We start from the raw sequence: 15,043 nt of genomic DNA on the forward strand, positions 1-15,043 counted from the left end.
TTTCTGCTGTAGCCGCTGTTCTGGTCAGCTGTACCTGTGCCCGCGGAATGGAGGATTCAAGCAAGGCACAATCGTCAGCGAATCTATTAAGTCGTTCAAAACCTTGAAGTCGTTCCAACTTCCACAAACTGTAACATTCACTGACTTCAAGAAAGCCATTGATTCAATCAACATGAAGATGAAGTTTTCCGTTTTGCGGCACTATAGTATCACAGAGAGAATTGCAAAGGCAATACCTGTACTTTATACCAATTCACAAAGCGCCGTAATGGTAGATTGCAATATCTCGGATCCCTAGTGTCTACTGGCGTATTGCAGGGGTATGTTCTAGTTCCATTCCTATTCATTGTTCTCATCGACTATTTGATGAAGATGGCTACCGAGGAGACTGATATTGGTGTTGAAAACATCCGCGTCGTTCAGGGCGACATCCTGCCAAGGTTTTAAATATATATATCAAATTTATTTTTAACAATTATACTTAAACGCAATACAAGAATGCAAAAATCCATTGTCAAAGGCGATATGGGTTTATTTACGAGGCAAACAATTTGTTTACAAAGTAATTGTCATTTTTCATTGACCATTAGACTGTTTCACGGATTTCAGAAACTACTTCATGGTCATAATAATTTAGCGTTTTTGAACAATTAACAGAAAGGTTCTAATCTGAAACGGTGTTAAAGTTATGTTATTGATGTCGATAGATTCTGCGTCCACCGAATTATCCACCAGATCTGTGTGTAATGAAAAACAAACATTACCGTTAACATGTGAAAATATCAGAAATACGAATAGACACGCAAATTACACATTATCCATACATTGCATGAGGTATTTTAAAAATTTCATATGTTACTTTTTCTGCATACTACTATAGGGGTAGATAACTTGCGTCCTATGTAACTATCTTACCTTCGAATTCTGGATGTTTTAAGCTTCTCCATTGCAAACGTTTGGCATCGTTTTTAACTTGGTTTACACTAAGAGTCATTTCTGTTGCAGACTTAACATCAAAAATGGTAAACAAATCCTACGGAAAAGAATCAAGGATGACAAGAGGTGTATATAACATAATTCGTTATGAGTTTTGCAGAATGCCGAATATCAGTTCGTCCGTAAATTTATGTTACGGATCAATTCTGTTGAAATATACAACAAGGATCTGTTGTTGCCGTATATGTGCCTCCTTCGTTTGCTAACTTGAATGTCTGATATCATGTAAACATACGAATCGCTATACCGCATTCTGCAAAATCAAAACGATTTTATACTATTCTAGAGACGAATTTGCAATATTGTACGCTCTAATCAAGTAAGTGCAGACATTTTAAGTTCAAACAAAATATATTCCGAACATTCAAATATTTGTACGAATTTTGCATTGCTAAAAAAGAAAGAAAATTGTACGTTTTATTCTACCCAGTTATCCATTTTGTTCAAATGGTAGCCTACTTGTGGAATAAAAAATCAAAGATGGCTCGGTTCTGAGCGGTCGTGACTGAAATCATTCTGTCTCATGACTTTAATTTGTGGAAATATTGAAGTGCAGATTAATGCACAGGGCAGTGCCTTATACTGTTCTAGCGCATTTGATTTCAACAATGATGTCTTGATCACAGAGGGTCTGTGCTGTGATGAAGCATCAAGTGTACATGTAAACACATACACTACAATATTCCTATTGGTGCCACCTGCACAGGTACACCGTCGCCAAGGTATACCTAACTGGTACACACAGAGTACCTACACAGTACCAATGCTGGCACTGCACTGGTACTACACTGGTACTCCCCTGGTACTGCACAGTACCAGCCAAGTACATTTAGTGTGTACCTGTAGTGTACTAAAGTAATGTGGCTGGCTCAAGTGACAAAGAGTTAAGTTGACCAAAGATCGTTTAAAAATATATCATGCCTTAGGTGTAAACTAGTGATAGTAACCAGACTGAAAGCAATAATTATTGACAACATAGCTATTACCTTCAGCGAGACCGTTGCAGCTTTTGATAATTCAATGTCTTCGCCTATTTCATACTGATGTTCAAGTCTAAGAAGAACAAGGTTGGTTTCGTTCCATACTTCCAACGTAAGCAGATGAATATTAGCCGGTAATTCACGAGTCATAAACGATTGCTATAATAAAATAAATGGCCCACATCATATTATAAACCAATTAATAATTATGGGACACAAGTTGTAATAGATATTCATTTAAGAACGGATTGATAATCATTTTAGAAATACACATTATTCTTTTTCTCGTTGTCTTTGTAAGTTTCATCATCATCATCATCATCATCATCATCATCATCATCATCATCATCATCATCATCATCATCATCATCATTATCATCTTCATCATCGTCGTCGTCAATAACAACATTTACAACAACAACAACAACGGTCAATTTTGTTTTATTTCGTGTTTAGAAAATATATACCATAATACCAAAATTGTATTTTTTATCGGTTCTACATGTGTCTCTTTTTCTACATTTCTGGTAATAAATATCCAACAGTCATAATTGGCGGTCACTTCAAATCATCCCCAAGTCAACGAGGTTCAGAAATATCCTCTCATTGTTCATTGTTGATTATACATACCTAGACAAAATACAATGCTTTGTTATCTACCACTTGAACAGGATTTAGCCAAAGCAAACAAAGACAACAACTATTCTATAGAAATAGGTAGAAGCTTATTATCCTCTTCAGCAGTATTATTATTGATTGATTTAAACAGCGTTTGATAAGATACTTGTCGCAACGAATTGATACACCTATGAATACGACCTTCACATACGTTTTACACTTTAACTCAGAATACAATTTGCCGAGTTTACGGCTGATTCACCGCGTCCACTCAATTGTTGTTGTTCTTCATTACATCCCATCTTATCTTTGTCCTGCATTCCTATTCCTTTACAATCATTATCGATGCCATTTCAAAATAATGCTAAAACAAATAAAATAGACCCCTTACAGATGTTTTATATAATTCGTGCCAATCCTTTACATTGTTTTCGGTAAACATGGGTGTGGTTGCCATGTATAGGCGTTCCGCTAGACTCCTATGCTCTTTAGCTGCTTCAGACACCATTGTTAACATTACGTAATGTGATCCTCTAATCAACAGCCCGTCTCCAAATTGTCCAGTTTCATTCAAGGGATCCGCACCTCGATCGTCATTTCCAAATATCCTGCGGTGGATCTACATAGGTATAAATTTGTCATTTAAAATGGGTATTTCGTAAATTTAGCATCCTCTTTTGGGGTATGGTACAATTGATATCCACGACAAAAGCTTATTTCCAAACTTTCATTTGCAAGTTATGCATTACATATATAACATTGCTCCATTGTCTTAATTTCAGGCAGCCAGAAAATGTATGACTACATATGTCTGAATCATACAACCGAATATACAAAAAGCTGCATACGATCATAATGTAGTCACAGGTTTCTGATGGTATCAAAATCTCATCTTTTTTGGAGTAAGTTGGTGAATGAAGCGATAGATCACGAAGAACCTGTTTAAACGGTTAGAATGTGTATAATTCCCAGACCATTTCGTCACACCTTCACATACCTGATATAGAAAAGCCTTTTATGAATGCCTTTTTCAGACATATATTTACACGAATGCCACATTATTTATTTTTCAGTATTTTGTCAATTACACTATGACACTATCAACTTATGAAGTTAACCATGTTAATATAAAACAATAAAATATACCATAAGCTCCAGTGTACCATCTGTAATGCTCGACCCGCCCTGAGATCGGTCTGAAAGTATTGTTAATTGTCGTCCAGTTGTATCCTTTGAAAACAAAATGCAGAAAATCCATTAACAGCTACCTTCGACTATATTTATAAATACGTATTTATAAATACGCACGTGACCTATGGGCACGACATTCAAAGACAAGCAAGCGTGACCAAATCCTCATGCCATTGACATGGAGAGGAACTCTTTAGATAAATATGATCATAGTTAAGAATCAATTGAATTGCATATGGGGGATTCCGAATTCATATCTATGTTATCAAAAACAACATTTTGAAAGTATTTGATTACGGAAAAAATATTTATCGACGGAAACGTTTACAATAATATCACAAAGTCAAACAAAATAGACCATTTTGCTGCACAGTCTGGTTTTGTTTACCGCCTTTGCATTCAAATGTACAGGAAGACCACCCGCTGTGTAGGAGGTTACTTCCAGACTACCTATCTACAAGCTGGTATCCCAGCAAACACAAAACGTTTTCGACATCATTCGCAAAAGGTTATAAAAGGTTGTCAGAAAACGTTTAAATGTTGGGTTATATAAAGGGTATATTAAGAGTATAAAACGTTTGCATAACCTTAAAAAACATTTTTGGTAATCTACTGCTCAGCAAACAAAATGTTTTACAGAACACGTTTAAATGTCGGGTTATATAAAGGGTATAAAAACGTTTTAATAACATTCCAAAAACATTCTTGAAAACATGATACAAAACATTCTAAACAAAATGTTATTTTGGGGTTGAACAAATATTTTGCGAAAAATGTTTGCCCAAAATATTTTCAATAACGTTTTAAAAACGTTTTCATAACCTTTATATAACCCGACATTATTAAAAGGTTTTAAAAAAACATTTTGAGAACATTTCTGTGTTTGCTGGGTTCAAATATTTTAACATAATGTTATTTAAGTATTGACACAATATTTTGCAAAAATGTTTGCAAAAATAGTTTACAATAACATTTTTTGAAAACATTTAAAAATATTGTTGCAGTGTGTTTTCATACAAAACGTTTTAAAACGTTATCATGACCTTTATAACCCGACATTTTAATGTTATTAAAATGTTTTTACCTAAACCAAAAGCCAAAATATAACTTATTTCAAACGTTTTTAAAACGTTTTTGTGTTTGCTGTTATGGTAGCGCGGCGGTGGTAACGTGCGTATTTATAAATACGTATTTATAAATATAGTCGAAGCATACCGATTAAATTGTTTGCGAAATTCCATTTATGGCCAAGACTGTCTGCAACTAAATAGCTTAATACTGTTTAAACTGCAGTCATGTGTGCAAGGGTGAGGTGTTTCTTTTAACAAAACTGCTATTAGTTTTTTAATTGTTTTGCTATATATCAGCGAAATAAGTAAGCGACTGGACGTATAATCATGTACTGACATTGATGAATATTCTGCTGTTGACAGGATAATAATTCCCCGATATAGGGTCTTCTGACAGGTAAATCCACGTGTCTCTATGATTGCGTCTGAAAAATGGGAAACAATTAGGTTATATGAATTTAGATCCCTTGGTGTGTCACATCAAACCGACAACCTTAAGCTCGAATGATATTTCAGTTAAATAGTGTAGTGGAAGAGGTGTAAAACTTAGCTTAGACAATTTAGGGTTAATTTGCAAAAGGACACTCGGGAAGAATGACAGGCTAATGTCAATTAATATAATATGTGCTTCATTTTGCTTTTATACTAGCTTTAATTACCGGTATGTTTTTTTTTAATTATTTTAATTTAATATCATATTTTTCACTTAGTATATAATTCTTCTATAAATCATATCGTTCGCGTTAAATAAAACATGAGTTAAGTGAAAATGAGGATTTCCTTAAAGCAAGATGAATGTGACCTCAGAAAGGGTATGGTGTCATTTCTTACTTACATTCGTTTTAAAATCTGTCTTCCATTGGCATCGGTGTAGAATGTCCCGTTGTTTGCTATGTCTGTATCGAATCGTGTGATGATTTCTTTGCCAACTTTGTCTCTAATGAGGAAAACGGAACCACAATGTACATGAATTACCCTCTATTTTATTCCGAAAATGATTAATTCTTTAAATTGTTACTATGCCAACTACGTCCTGACCAGCTCCAGACTGACCCTCGTCTTCGCCGCTCAGTTAGCATGGTTAGATCTCACGTCCTCGCAGTTCAACTCCCAAGATCTAACCTTGTTCATAGTCATGAGCTTCATTCTATCTACAGCACGCACATGGAATGCACTCCCGCCTCATATTTCTAGTATTGTGAAACGGACCAGCTTAAAAAGGAGGTTAATAGCTATCTAGGCGCCAACCCGTCAGCTTTTAATAGCGTAATGATAACAGCTGTTAATGCTTTGATTTGTTTGACATAAAACAATAAATACACTCAATATTAACTGCACACCCAGTAACCACATCTCGTCATTTACGCTCTTCCATGGATACTACACGGCTCTCCATTCCTCCCACAATCAAATTAGCTGGTGATAACGCCTTCACTTCCTTTGGTCCTCGAATTTGGAACAACCTCCCATGCAACATCAGGGAGGCCCAAACACTGGCCAGCTTCAAAAAGCTTTTAAAAACCCATCTTTTTCCAATTTGATCCATTTCTTGTAATTGCTATTTCTTTCTTTGTTTTCTCTTATTGTAATGCGCCTAGAGCTAAAATTGTATAGGCGCAATATAAATCGATGTATGTATGTATGTATGTATGTAATCACAAAAAGTTAGCAGACAACGTTTTAATAATATTTAAAAATCGTTTTTAAAACTGTATGCAAAACATTCTTACATAATGACGGTGTTGACAAAACGCACATTTATAACGTTTTAAAAACATTTCAAACAAATATACACCAAAAACAAACCGGCATGGTTGTTTGCATTGCCAACAATAACAGAATACTATAAATCATTCCTATCCAAGACGGTTATGCCGCCCTCTGTAGATGCGGACGTGGACGATTTAGAGTTGGGTGCGTGCAATTCGGCAATAACATTCCGATGAAAATCAGGAGGTAAAGATACTGTGCTTTGCAAATTATCAAAATAAAATATGAATGCTCTAAACACTTACTTGTACGGAATCGGACCAACTGTCCATTCAAATTCTGCAGCTCTTTCATCTTTGTATACTCTGATTACCTGACTCAGCCAAGATGTGCATTGCTGGTGTATTTCATGCGAAATATCACCCTAAAAGGAATTGATATATGGTCAAGTCCAGCGAAAACGGGACAAAATTCTCTCTATGTTAACTTTCTACTTTAAAATGTCATTAATAAAGGAAATCACGTTATTGATGGAGCATATTATGTCACGTCCAATGTGCTTATAATTCTATAAAGCATTTATTCTAATCTTTCGAACTAATGCAGTAATGTTAAATGACAGCCACTTTGGAAAGAGCTCAAAGAATTGACACAATCTTACCCGTACACCTGGTTCTTTCTTAAAATTTGTAATAACCAAGATATTTCTTTGTAGATATGTGTAATAAAATTATATTCTACGTTCAAAATCTTAACCGATTTCTAGTGTATTATGGGTCACACGTACAATATTGAAAGATATTAAATAAAGTGAAATTTTATGGCGTACAACAGGTGAAAAAGGCTTAAATTCGTGGTTAACATGCATATGCGCATTTAACACTTTATTTGGTCTAGCAAGAAAAGTTATTTTTCAATCCGATGGCACTTCAACCTGATGATTCACTAGATATGATCTTCTTATTTGGTAAGTCTAAAATTGAAAAGGAAAACATTTTTAAAATGGCGACCAGAGAGAATTTTGTCCCGCTTTGGCTGGAAATGACCATATATGTTTTAATTATGAAGTTAAAACAAGCTATCTTAATTATAAAATACTAATTCCAAAAAGCATTTTCTTTATCAAATGTTTTTTAAAGTAGCCTTCAAATCGTCATCATTTATTTTCAACTTTCTGTAAATAAAAATATTCATTGAAATTATTTAAAACATCATTAATAATTTAAGATGCGTATTTATTAAACATAGTGTAGTACCATTTCTATATCAACGTTGGATGCTATTTTATTTTGTGTGCTAAAAAAGTAGACAAAATATGGGACTTGAATTAATAATTCATTATGCTTCTGGCGGGATGTCACATGAAAATTCTCAATATAAAATATTTTGATATTAATCCGCGATGTTATGCGGCCCGCTGATTACGAGCTGATCAAAGAGTACATACCTTAAGAACTTCAAAACTTATCAATTTATCGACACACAACGATACTGGTTCCGTTGAGTTTGGTCGGAATATATATGCCCCCGATCCTTGGGAGCTGTCACTGTCTCCTTCACTACTCACATAGTAGTAGAACGATTGCCTAACACTGGTACTCATGCCGGACTTGACATCCGTCATACTTTTAAGTTGACCTGTGCTACCATTGAAGGTCAATTTTACCAACTTAAAAATAATGAAAAATACAATAATAATTATTTAAATTGATGAGAAAGTTGTATTGGTATAAATGTGACTCTTTTCTTAGGAAGATCCTATTGTTTCATTACAGTCTTAAAGTGTACAAACACTGTACTCAGTGTACTGTGTATGTATTGAACATTTTCTGAACATATATTTGGAACCAATGTGTAAATTATATTTAAACCACCATATTTTTTGTTTTTATGTTGAGGTATTTGACTCATATGTTTATCTTATCAAAAGTTATATTTTAAAATGTGTTTACGAATCATTACAAAAACAGCCAGTCCAGAACAGTATACGTATGATTCACGATTCGCATGAGGTTCAACATTTTGTATATATATCATCATGTGACGTTCAAAAATATTATTAAAAACGAGGTGAAACTTCAACATCATTTTAAATGTATTACAAACATTAATCTAAGACCGAAAAACAGTTGACCTAAAAATATTTGGATGTTCATAGTTTTGGTATAAAATTCATAAAACTTTTAAAAATTCATTTACTTTTTAATAGTCTAATACTATTCCAAAAACACGCTGACAAAACACATAAATAATCGTTTGTTGTTGTGAGTACAAACTTGGCGCACTTTTTAATATCAGCTGTGACAAATATCTAAGAACAATTTTTTATGGCAATATTTTGGCCAATGTTCTGTAATTTAAGGTTAGAAAAATAGCATAGCGAAAAGGTTTCAAACTTTGTCATTATGTGTGTCTGTGTAAGCGGGGTGTATATAGTGGGGAATGTGATGTCTAATCAGGTTTGGTATAATTTTGAAGCTTACTCCGTTTTCCAATACAATATCTTCCGCGTCAGGGTTTCCTACAAAAGCATGGGTTGAAACAGGCTCGTTGTCTGTTGTAAAGAAAAGAAAGATGTCAGCTTTCAAGGACGCTCTATATGTTCAATACCACTTATTTTCTATAAACAGGTTTCAAAGGAAAAGTTGGTAATTTCAAGCACGATCTTCTCATAGATAAAACTCTCACAGTGAAAAGAGATTATTAACAATTTTGTCATCTGGGGATTCAACCTTCTACTCTTAAAAGAGTAGAAGGGTGAATCCCAATAACAAAATTTCAACATATATGTGACCGTACAGCACGAATGAGCCGTAAATGTCCTCAATTGTATTCTGAGTTACAGTGTAAAATGGGCATGAAGGTCATATTCATAGGTATTTCAATTTGGTGCTACGTGTATCTCATTAAATGAGGTACACGTAGCACCAAATTGAGGTACCTATGAATACGACCTTCATGCCCATTTTACACTGTAACTCAGAATACAATTGAGGACATTTACGGCTCATTCGTGCTGTACGGTCACATATTATTGTGATGACCTGAGACTTGTTTGTTTTAAAGTAGGGATAACCATCAAAATTTCATGTTGGCCCTATTGCTACAAAAGATTGTTTTCTGGATAGAACTCATCAATAGAAGTATTTTGGTGGTTAAATGGTCAAATTCGGCCAAACACTTTTCGAATTATGAATTTTCAAAGTTTCCCATTCTGACCGGTCATTGGAACGAAATAAAATGACAAGGTCCAAAAATATCAATTGGGAGCAACATTGGCATAAGCATATATTTACCTTTATATATTTCTTGATTTTAACATATATGCAAACATGAAACAAGCATATTGTGAAAGTATCAAAGGGGTTTCTTATGAAATGGCACTTTACTAGTCAATGGCATAAAAAAAAATTTCAAACCGAGGCATTGAAATCATGCATTTAGCGAACATTTGCCAAAAATCATCCAAGATGGCCGATATGGCACAAAATTAAAATTGCACTAGACAAAGTCCAGGTAAACTTTTTTTCACAACCAAAAATTTCGATGTTATTGGGTTTAATATGACCAATTAGTAGGTGTATGCAAATTAAATCATAAGTGTCATTGAAGGTCATTGACTCATTCACAACAATAGAGGTTATCCACTTCACTCATCATGCTCATGTGTAACTTCTAACAAAAGGTGCTGGTTCCCGTAGTATTCCTCATTCAAAACAAAACAATTCAATAGATGACCTCGGAATTACCTGCATGACTTTCGCGGGCTATTTTGAAACAGTTATGGTTGCACATTCAGGTACTTCTTTTGAAAGTTCTAAACAAGGTATAGCCAGCAGCAAGTTGTAGATGGTATGGGCTTAAATATAAGAAAACGTTTAGGGTTGATTTCAGGTGAAAAATACATCAAATGAGCACGAAACTTCACATTTATGTTCAGAAAGGTGTCTTCTTAGCATGATTCGAAAGGAGTATGGAAATTCCAAAGGGAAGCTGGTGATTTAATTTGTAACTCGAGATCTACTTGTTTAATATTTTAACCTTTTTACAGAGGGTATGATAGAGGTATTACTGGCAACTCTGCCAAATTTCAGCTCAGTAGGCCACGTTTTTCACCTGAAATTATTGACATGAATATTTTGTGCCATTCTTGAGCAGTGCTGAACTCAGCCACTGGCAATTAAGCGCACTGTGGCGATGGACCAATTTTGACTCGCACTTACAGGAAAATGAAATAAGTTATGTTGCTGTAATTTGCAAGATAGTTACAAAATATAAATGGCATTAACTTCCTCAATTTTTACAGAAAAATATTGAAAAATAAAAGAATGAGATCAATTTAGAAATGTCTGTGCAAGCAGTGCACAGTTGAGCTCTCTGCATGTCTATGGGAGTGTTCCAGAGGATGATTTAAGCACTTCCCAGCAAGTCTTGCGGTTAGCACAGCTGTGTGAGTGAACACACACCACTGCCCGCCCACTGCATACACACGTGCATGGTTAAATTTGAATTTGGACAGATATATTTACAATAAAAACACCTTCTAAAGGTTGGTCGATTTCACATTTTATGTTATCTACAGAAGGTGTGGATTATCCTTCATGCATACATCACTTTAGATCTGAAATCGACCAACTAATAATGACACACGGGCAATTCTAAAACAACATCTTTTGCACAGAGTTCAATGGGATTTGAAAAGTTAAGTGGCAGTTGAAACTCTAGTGATAACACTTTTACAGTGCATGGTGGGGCTTCCTTAAATCATCCTCTGGGAGTGTTCTAATCAAGTTGATGGTTCATTGGTCATCCCTATTTAAAGTATTGAGGAACAGATTGGACTAGAGCCCACTGGTTAGACAGCAAAATCGATGTGCAGCGGATGAATTTGGGGCAACTTTTCATCAAAACTGTAAAATAACGGTTCAAAACATGTCAGTTCTGTACGGTACTCTGAAATGTGCACATTTTTGACTATACAGCTTTGTATTTTCCAGTGATTTTTAAGCACCTTTTTCAGATGCCATACAAAAAAATAGTCCCTCTCTTTTTTTCAAGCACTACCAGCTCTAATTAGTGGTGCTTGGCCTATATATATATATTATGCTGGAATTACACTTTATTGCTCACTTCTCCACTTTGTGCAAACAGATAATAGAGAATTCATAATATAAAACAATAATTGTATTGAACTTACCGCTGGGTAGCATATTCACAAAGTATGTACTGTAACCCAGTGCCGGTGTCTTAGCCATAAACGATAACGTTTTGTTAGCATTTCCACGATTTCTTCTAATCCGTTTAGTTTCGGCCGTTATGTTTTGTAACTATATTGTGCACAAAAATACCAAAATAGCCAATACACTCCTATTAAGGTCTAGTCGACTGTAGATAACTATTAAAATAAGATCTCCCTAGTCAAATTTAAACTAAAATAATGTCAATTATGATTCAAACTGTGGCAAATTTGACATGATTTCTGATCAAGTTATTTTACTGGTATAGTCAAATTTGATTAGATTTGTGTAAGAGTGTAGAATAGTGCGACCTAGTCTATTGTAGACTGTGAATGCTATCCAAAAGCATATTTTAATGTTACCTGAGATATTTGAAGTGAACCGTCCGACCCAGTCACTTTGTAGTGCTCTCCATTTACAGGAATTCTGATTACAGAAGATGTGTTGCGACCTAGTGGGTTGTAGACTGTCACAGCTATCTAACAAAAATATAAACCCATCCCCAAAAGAAAGTATCCTGATTGATTTTGGTTCATAAGTCAAAGTTGGGGTCTTAAATCAATACTTTCCAGAAGTAATGTTACAGATAATTTTTTTTCGCACAGCTTGATACCTCATTTGTCCTAATCGATGCAGAATTGATGACACAGAGATCTCTTATATGCACATACCCATGATTTTAAAGTTGCAGTAATTCTTAGCTTATTGATGTGGTTTTCCTGCTTCTCAAGATTCTTCATAAAGGTACACAATAAAAGAGACGGACTAAGACTGTTTGACTTTACTTCATGTGTTTTATTGAATACAAATACTCTTTTACTCCTTCCTCGATATTTTACCCTTCACACGTCAGTCAATATCTAGTATGTCCTCCTGCTGCGTGACTGCTAGACATCTGGGGCGCAGGTGCAAGATACCAAGCACAATTTCATTTATTTTGCAGTATTGTGTACATTGATGATAAATTTTGAGTAGCATGACCAGTCAATAGGAATTACTGCAACTTTTAAAGAGTTCTCAGCTTTCGGAACTCTAGCGAGTGTCATCTTCAGAACAACTAAATAAACATCATGATGCGCATTATATACACTAGAGGAACTGTCAATAGGACATGTCAAAGTGTACACCCCAAGGACCCTATTCCCAAAGATCTCCAGCCACAAGCTATCTATTCTATACCTTGTGGATCTAGTGACCAAGTTTACATTGGAGCATGTGTGGCAAAACGAACACGACATTGACTGGGACAATACCAAGATTTTGGACATGAACACCGAGTGGTTAGAAAGGAAATTCATGGAATCTTGGCATATCAATTCTGCAAACGTCACAATTTCTCTAAAACATTTTTTGTTTGCTGAGCAGTAGATTATCAAAAAATGATTTTTAATGTTAGGAAAACGTTTTATACCCTTAATATACCCTTTATATAACCCGACATTTAAACGTTTTCTGACAACCTTTTATGACCTTTTGCGAATAATGTCGAAAACGTTTTGTGTTTGCTGGGATGTTTATTTAGTTGCTCTGAAGATGGCATTCGCTAGAGTTCCGAAAGCTCAACCCTCGCAAAAGGACTTCTCTCGGGAAAGATTAAATCTACTCATGTTTACCGGACTAGAGTACGAATTAATTTCAAATCGTAAGCCCTAAATTGTTCATGGTGATTTTATAAAAGATCGGTGGAAATTTTACTTTTACACACATGAACTACATGTAAGTTAACAATTTTTCAAAGGGCGAAAAAAAATTTGAATAACAAAACAATTTCTAACGGTTTTATGAAAATTTGATTTTAGTTTCAATAAAATGTATGAAAGAATGGCAATTACTTACTGATTTGACATTTTCTGTCGCAGAGCAAATACTGATATTGAGATTGGTACAGAACGTCTGCGTTGGTAGAAGTTGATCAGGGTGTTTCACTGCGAGCCCACGTATGACGTCACTAACAATACTCTATGTGAAATCATAGTGTATCGATTTGTCGTATTATGAAAAAAGAATTCTTTAAGACTCCAGTATTTGTATCAAATTTTTTTTATTAACGGATAATTGTTGAAGTTGGATTTTAATAAGCGATTCGTTGTTTGTTTTGGTGTTGTTGGTTGGTTTTTTGGTTTTTTTTTTTGTTTTGTTGGTTTTGTTGTTGTTGTTCTGAAGTATACTGCTCCAAAAAGCCAGTATCATTACACTTGGAAAAATAATCACAATTTCAAAACTGAACTATATTGGGGTAAATTATTTTTAAGTAGGGCTCATTATGACACCCCACTTAATCCAATGTAACTTCAAGAAGCAAAGTTACAAGCATTTGATTAGACGAAGGTCCAGTTTTAAAAGTGACAAACTGCATGGCCTATTCAAAACTCCACGGACTAGACATCTGGTTTGAGAGTGGTAAATGGCTAATTTGTGTGTGCCTTTGATTTAAAACAAAAGGAACAAAAGAAAACTGAATCAAACGAGCTGACAAATAAAATGCAAGTTATGAAAAGTACAGAGAAGTAAAAACGGAAATGAATACTGATTTGAAGGTCCATTCAGTGATTTGCTCATCCGAACAATCGTAAAAATCATCATAATTCCGATTTTGGTACCTATGTCATTGCCATTAATGTGTTAACATAGCCTGCTGGTGGTTCAGCCGAAAGCCATGTATTTTAAAAACAAAGATAAGGAATTTATACGAATATATACTAGTATATAAATTAGCTACATGTATTTGAATGGGGCTTCAACTTCGTCAATACTGCTGTTTTCCTTGTTTTATGCCAAATTTTTCATTTCAAAAATGCCAAATGACAATTTAAATGACTTATCTTTCACTTTCAAGCAATTTGTAAACAATTTTAATTTTCTTACACATTCACTGAGATCACTGAATGGGTCTTTAAAATAAAGCTTCATTGAAGAGACTCTTTCTTGCGCTTGTTGGAATCTTTTTGCGTCTTGTATAGGCCAGTTTGTCACTTTTAAAACGGGACCTTCGTCTATTCAATTGCTTGTAACTTTACTTCTTGAGGTCACGTTGGATTCGATGTGGTGTCATAATGTACACGATTAGATAGTGCATCTATTACAAAAACAAATTTACCTCAATATGGTTCAGTTTGTATGTTTGTATGATTATGCCAAACTAACCTGGCATTGAAGTGTTCCCATATTTATCCTCAATGCATAATCATCGGCAACGTGTTGTCTTTCGGTGCCTCTGTAATGAAACATATTTGTCATTGTA

At 34.7% G+C, this 15,043-nt stretch overlaps 1 protein-coding gene and 1 long non-coding RNA gene across 2 annotated transcripts; both read right to left on the reverse strand.

The window, feature by feature from the left end:
* Positions 1-525: 525 nt before the first annotated feature.
* Positions 526-8,189, reverse strand: LOC140159624 (lysosomal alpha-mannosidase-like). The gene is made up of 9 exons (XM_072183119.1): positions 8,013-8,189; positions 6,871-6,989; positions 5,691-5,792; positions 5,193-5,280; positions 3,741-3,824; positions 2,986-3,213; positions 1,983-2,135; positions 916-1,033; positions 526-737 (listed from the first exon to the last, which is right to left on the reverse strand). The coding sequence occupies exons 1-9, from the start codon at positions 8,187-8,189 to the stop codon at positions 634-636; spliced, it is 1,173 nt and encodes a 390-aa protein (XP_072039220.1). The 3' UTR covers positions 526-633.
* Positions 8,190-8,981: 792 nt separating this feature from the next.
* On the reverse strand, positions 8,982-12,275 carry LOC140159285 (uncharacterized). The gene is made up of 3 exons (XR_011859866.1): positions 12,165-12,275; positions 11,763-11,892; positions 8,982-9,119 (listed from the first exon to the last, which is right to left on the reverse strand). It is a non-coding gene; the product is annotated as an uncharacterized lncRNA (long non-coding RNA).
* Between the last annotated feature and the right edge of the window lie 2,768 nt (positions 12,276-15,043).

This window comes from Amphiura filiformis, chromosome 8 (genome assembly GCF_039555335.1).
Source record: "Amphiura filiformis chromosome 8, Afil_fr2py, whole genome shotgun sequence".
Classification (NCBI taxonomy): Eukaryota; Metazoa; Echinodermata; class Ophiuroidea; order Amphilepidida; family Amphiuridae; genus Amphiura; species Amphiura filiformis.

Bases quoted from the DNA above. Each gene is read 5' to 3' on its own strand.
- LOC140159624 (XM_072183119.1), bottom strand. From the start codon at position 8,189: ATGACGGATGTCAAGTCCGGCATGAGTACCAGTGTTAGGCAATCGTTC. The intron at 5,281-5,690 runs GTAAGTAAGAAA...CCCATTTTTCAG, and splicing joins AGACAGATTTTAAAACGAAT to ACGCAATCATAGAGACACGT. The intron at 738-915 runs GTAAGATAGTTA...CATTACACACAG, and splicing joins AAAACATCCAGAATTCGAAG to ATCTGGTGGATAATTCGGTG.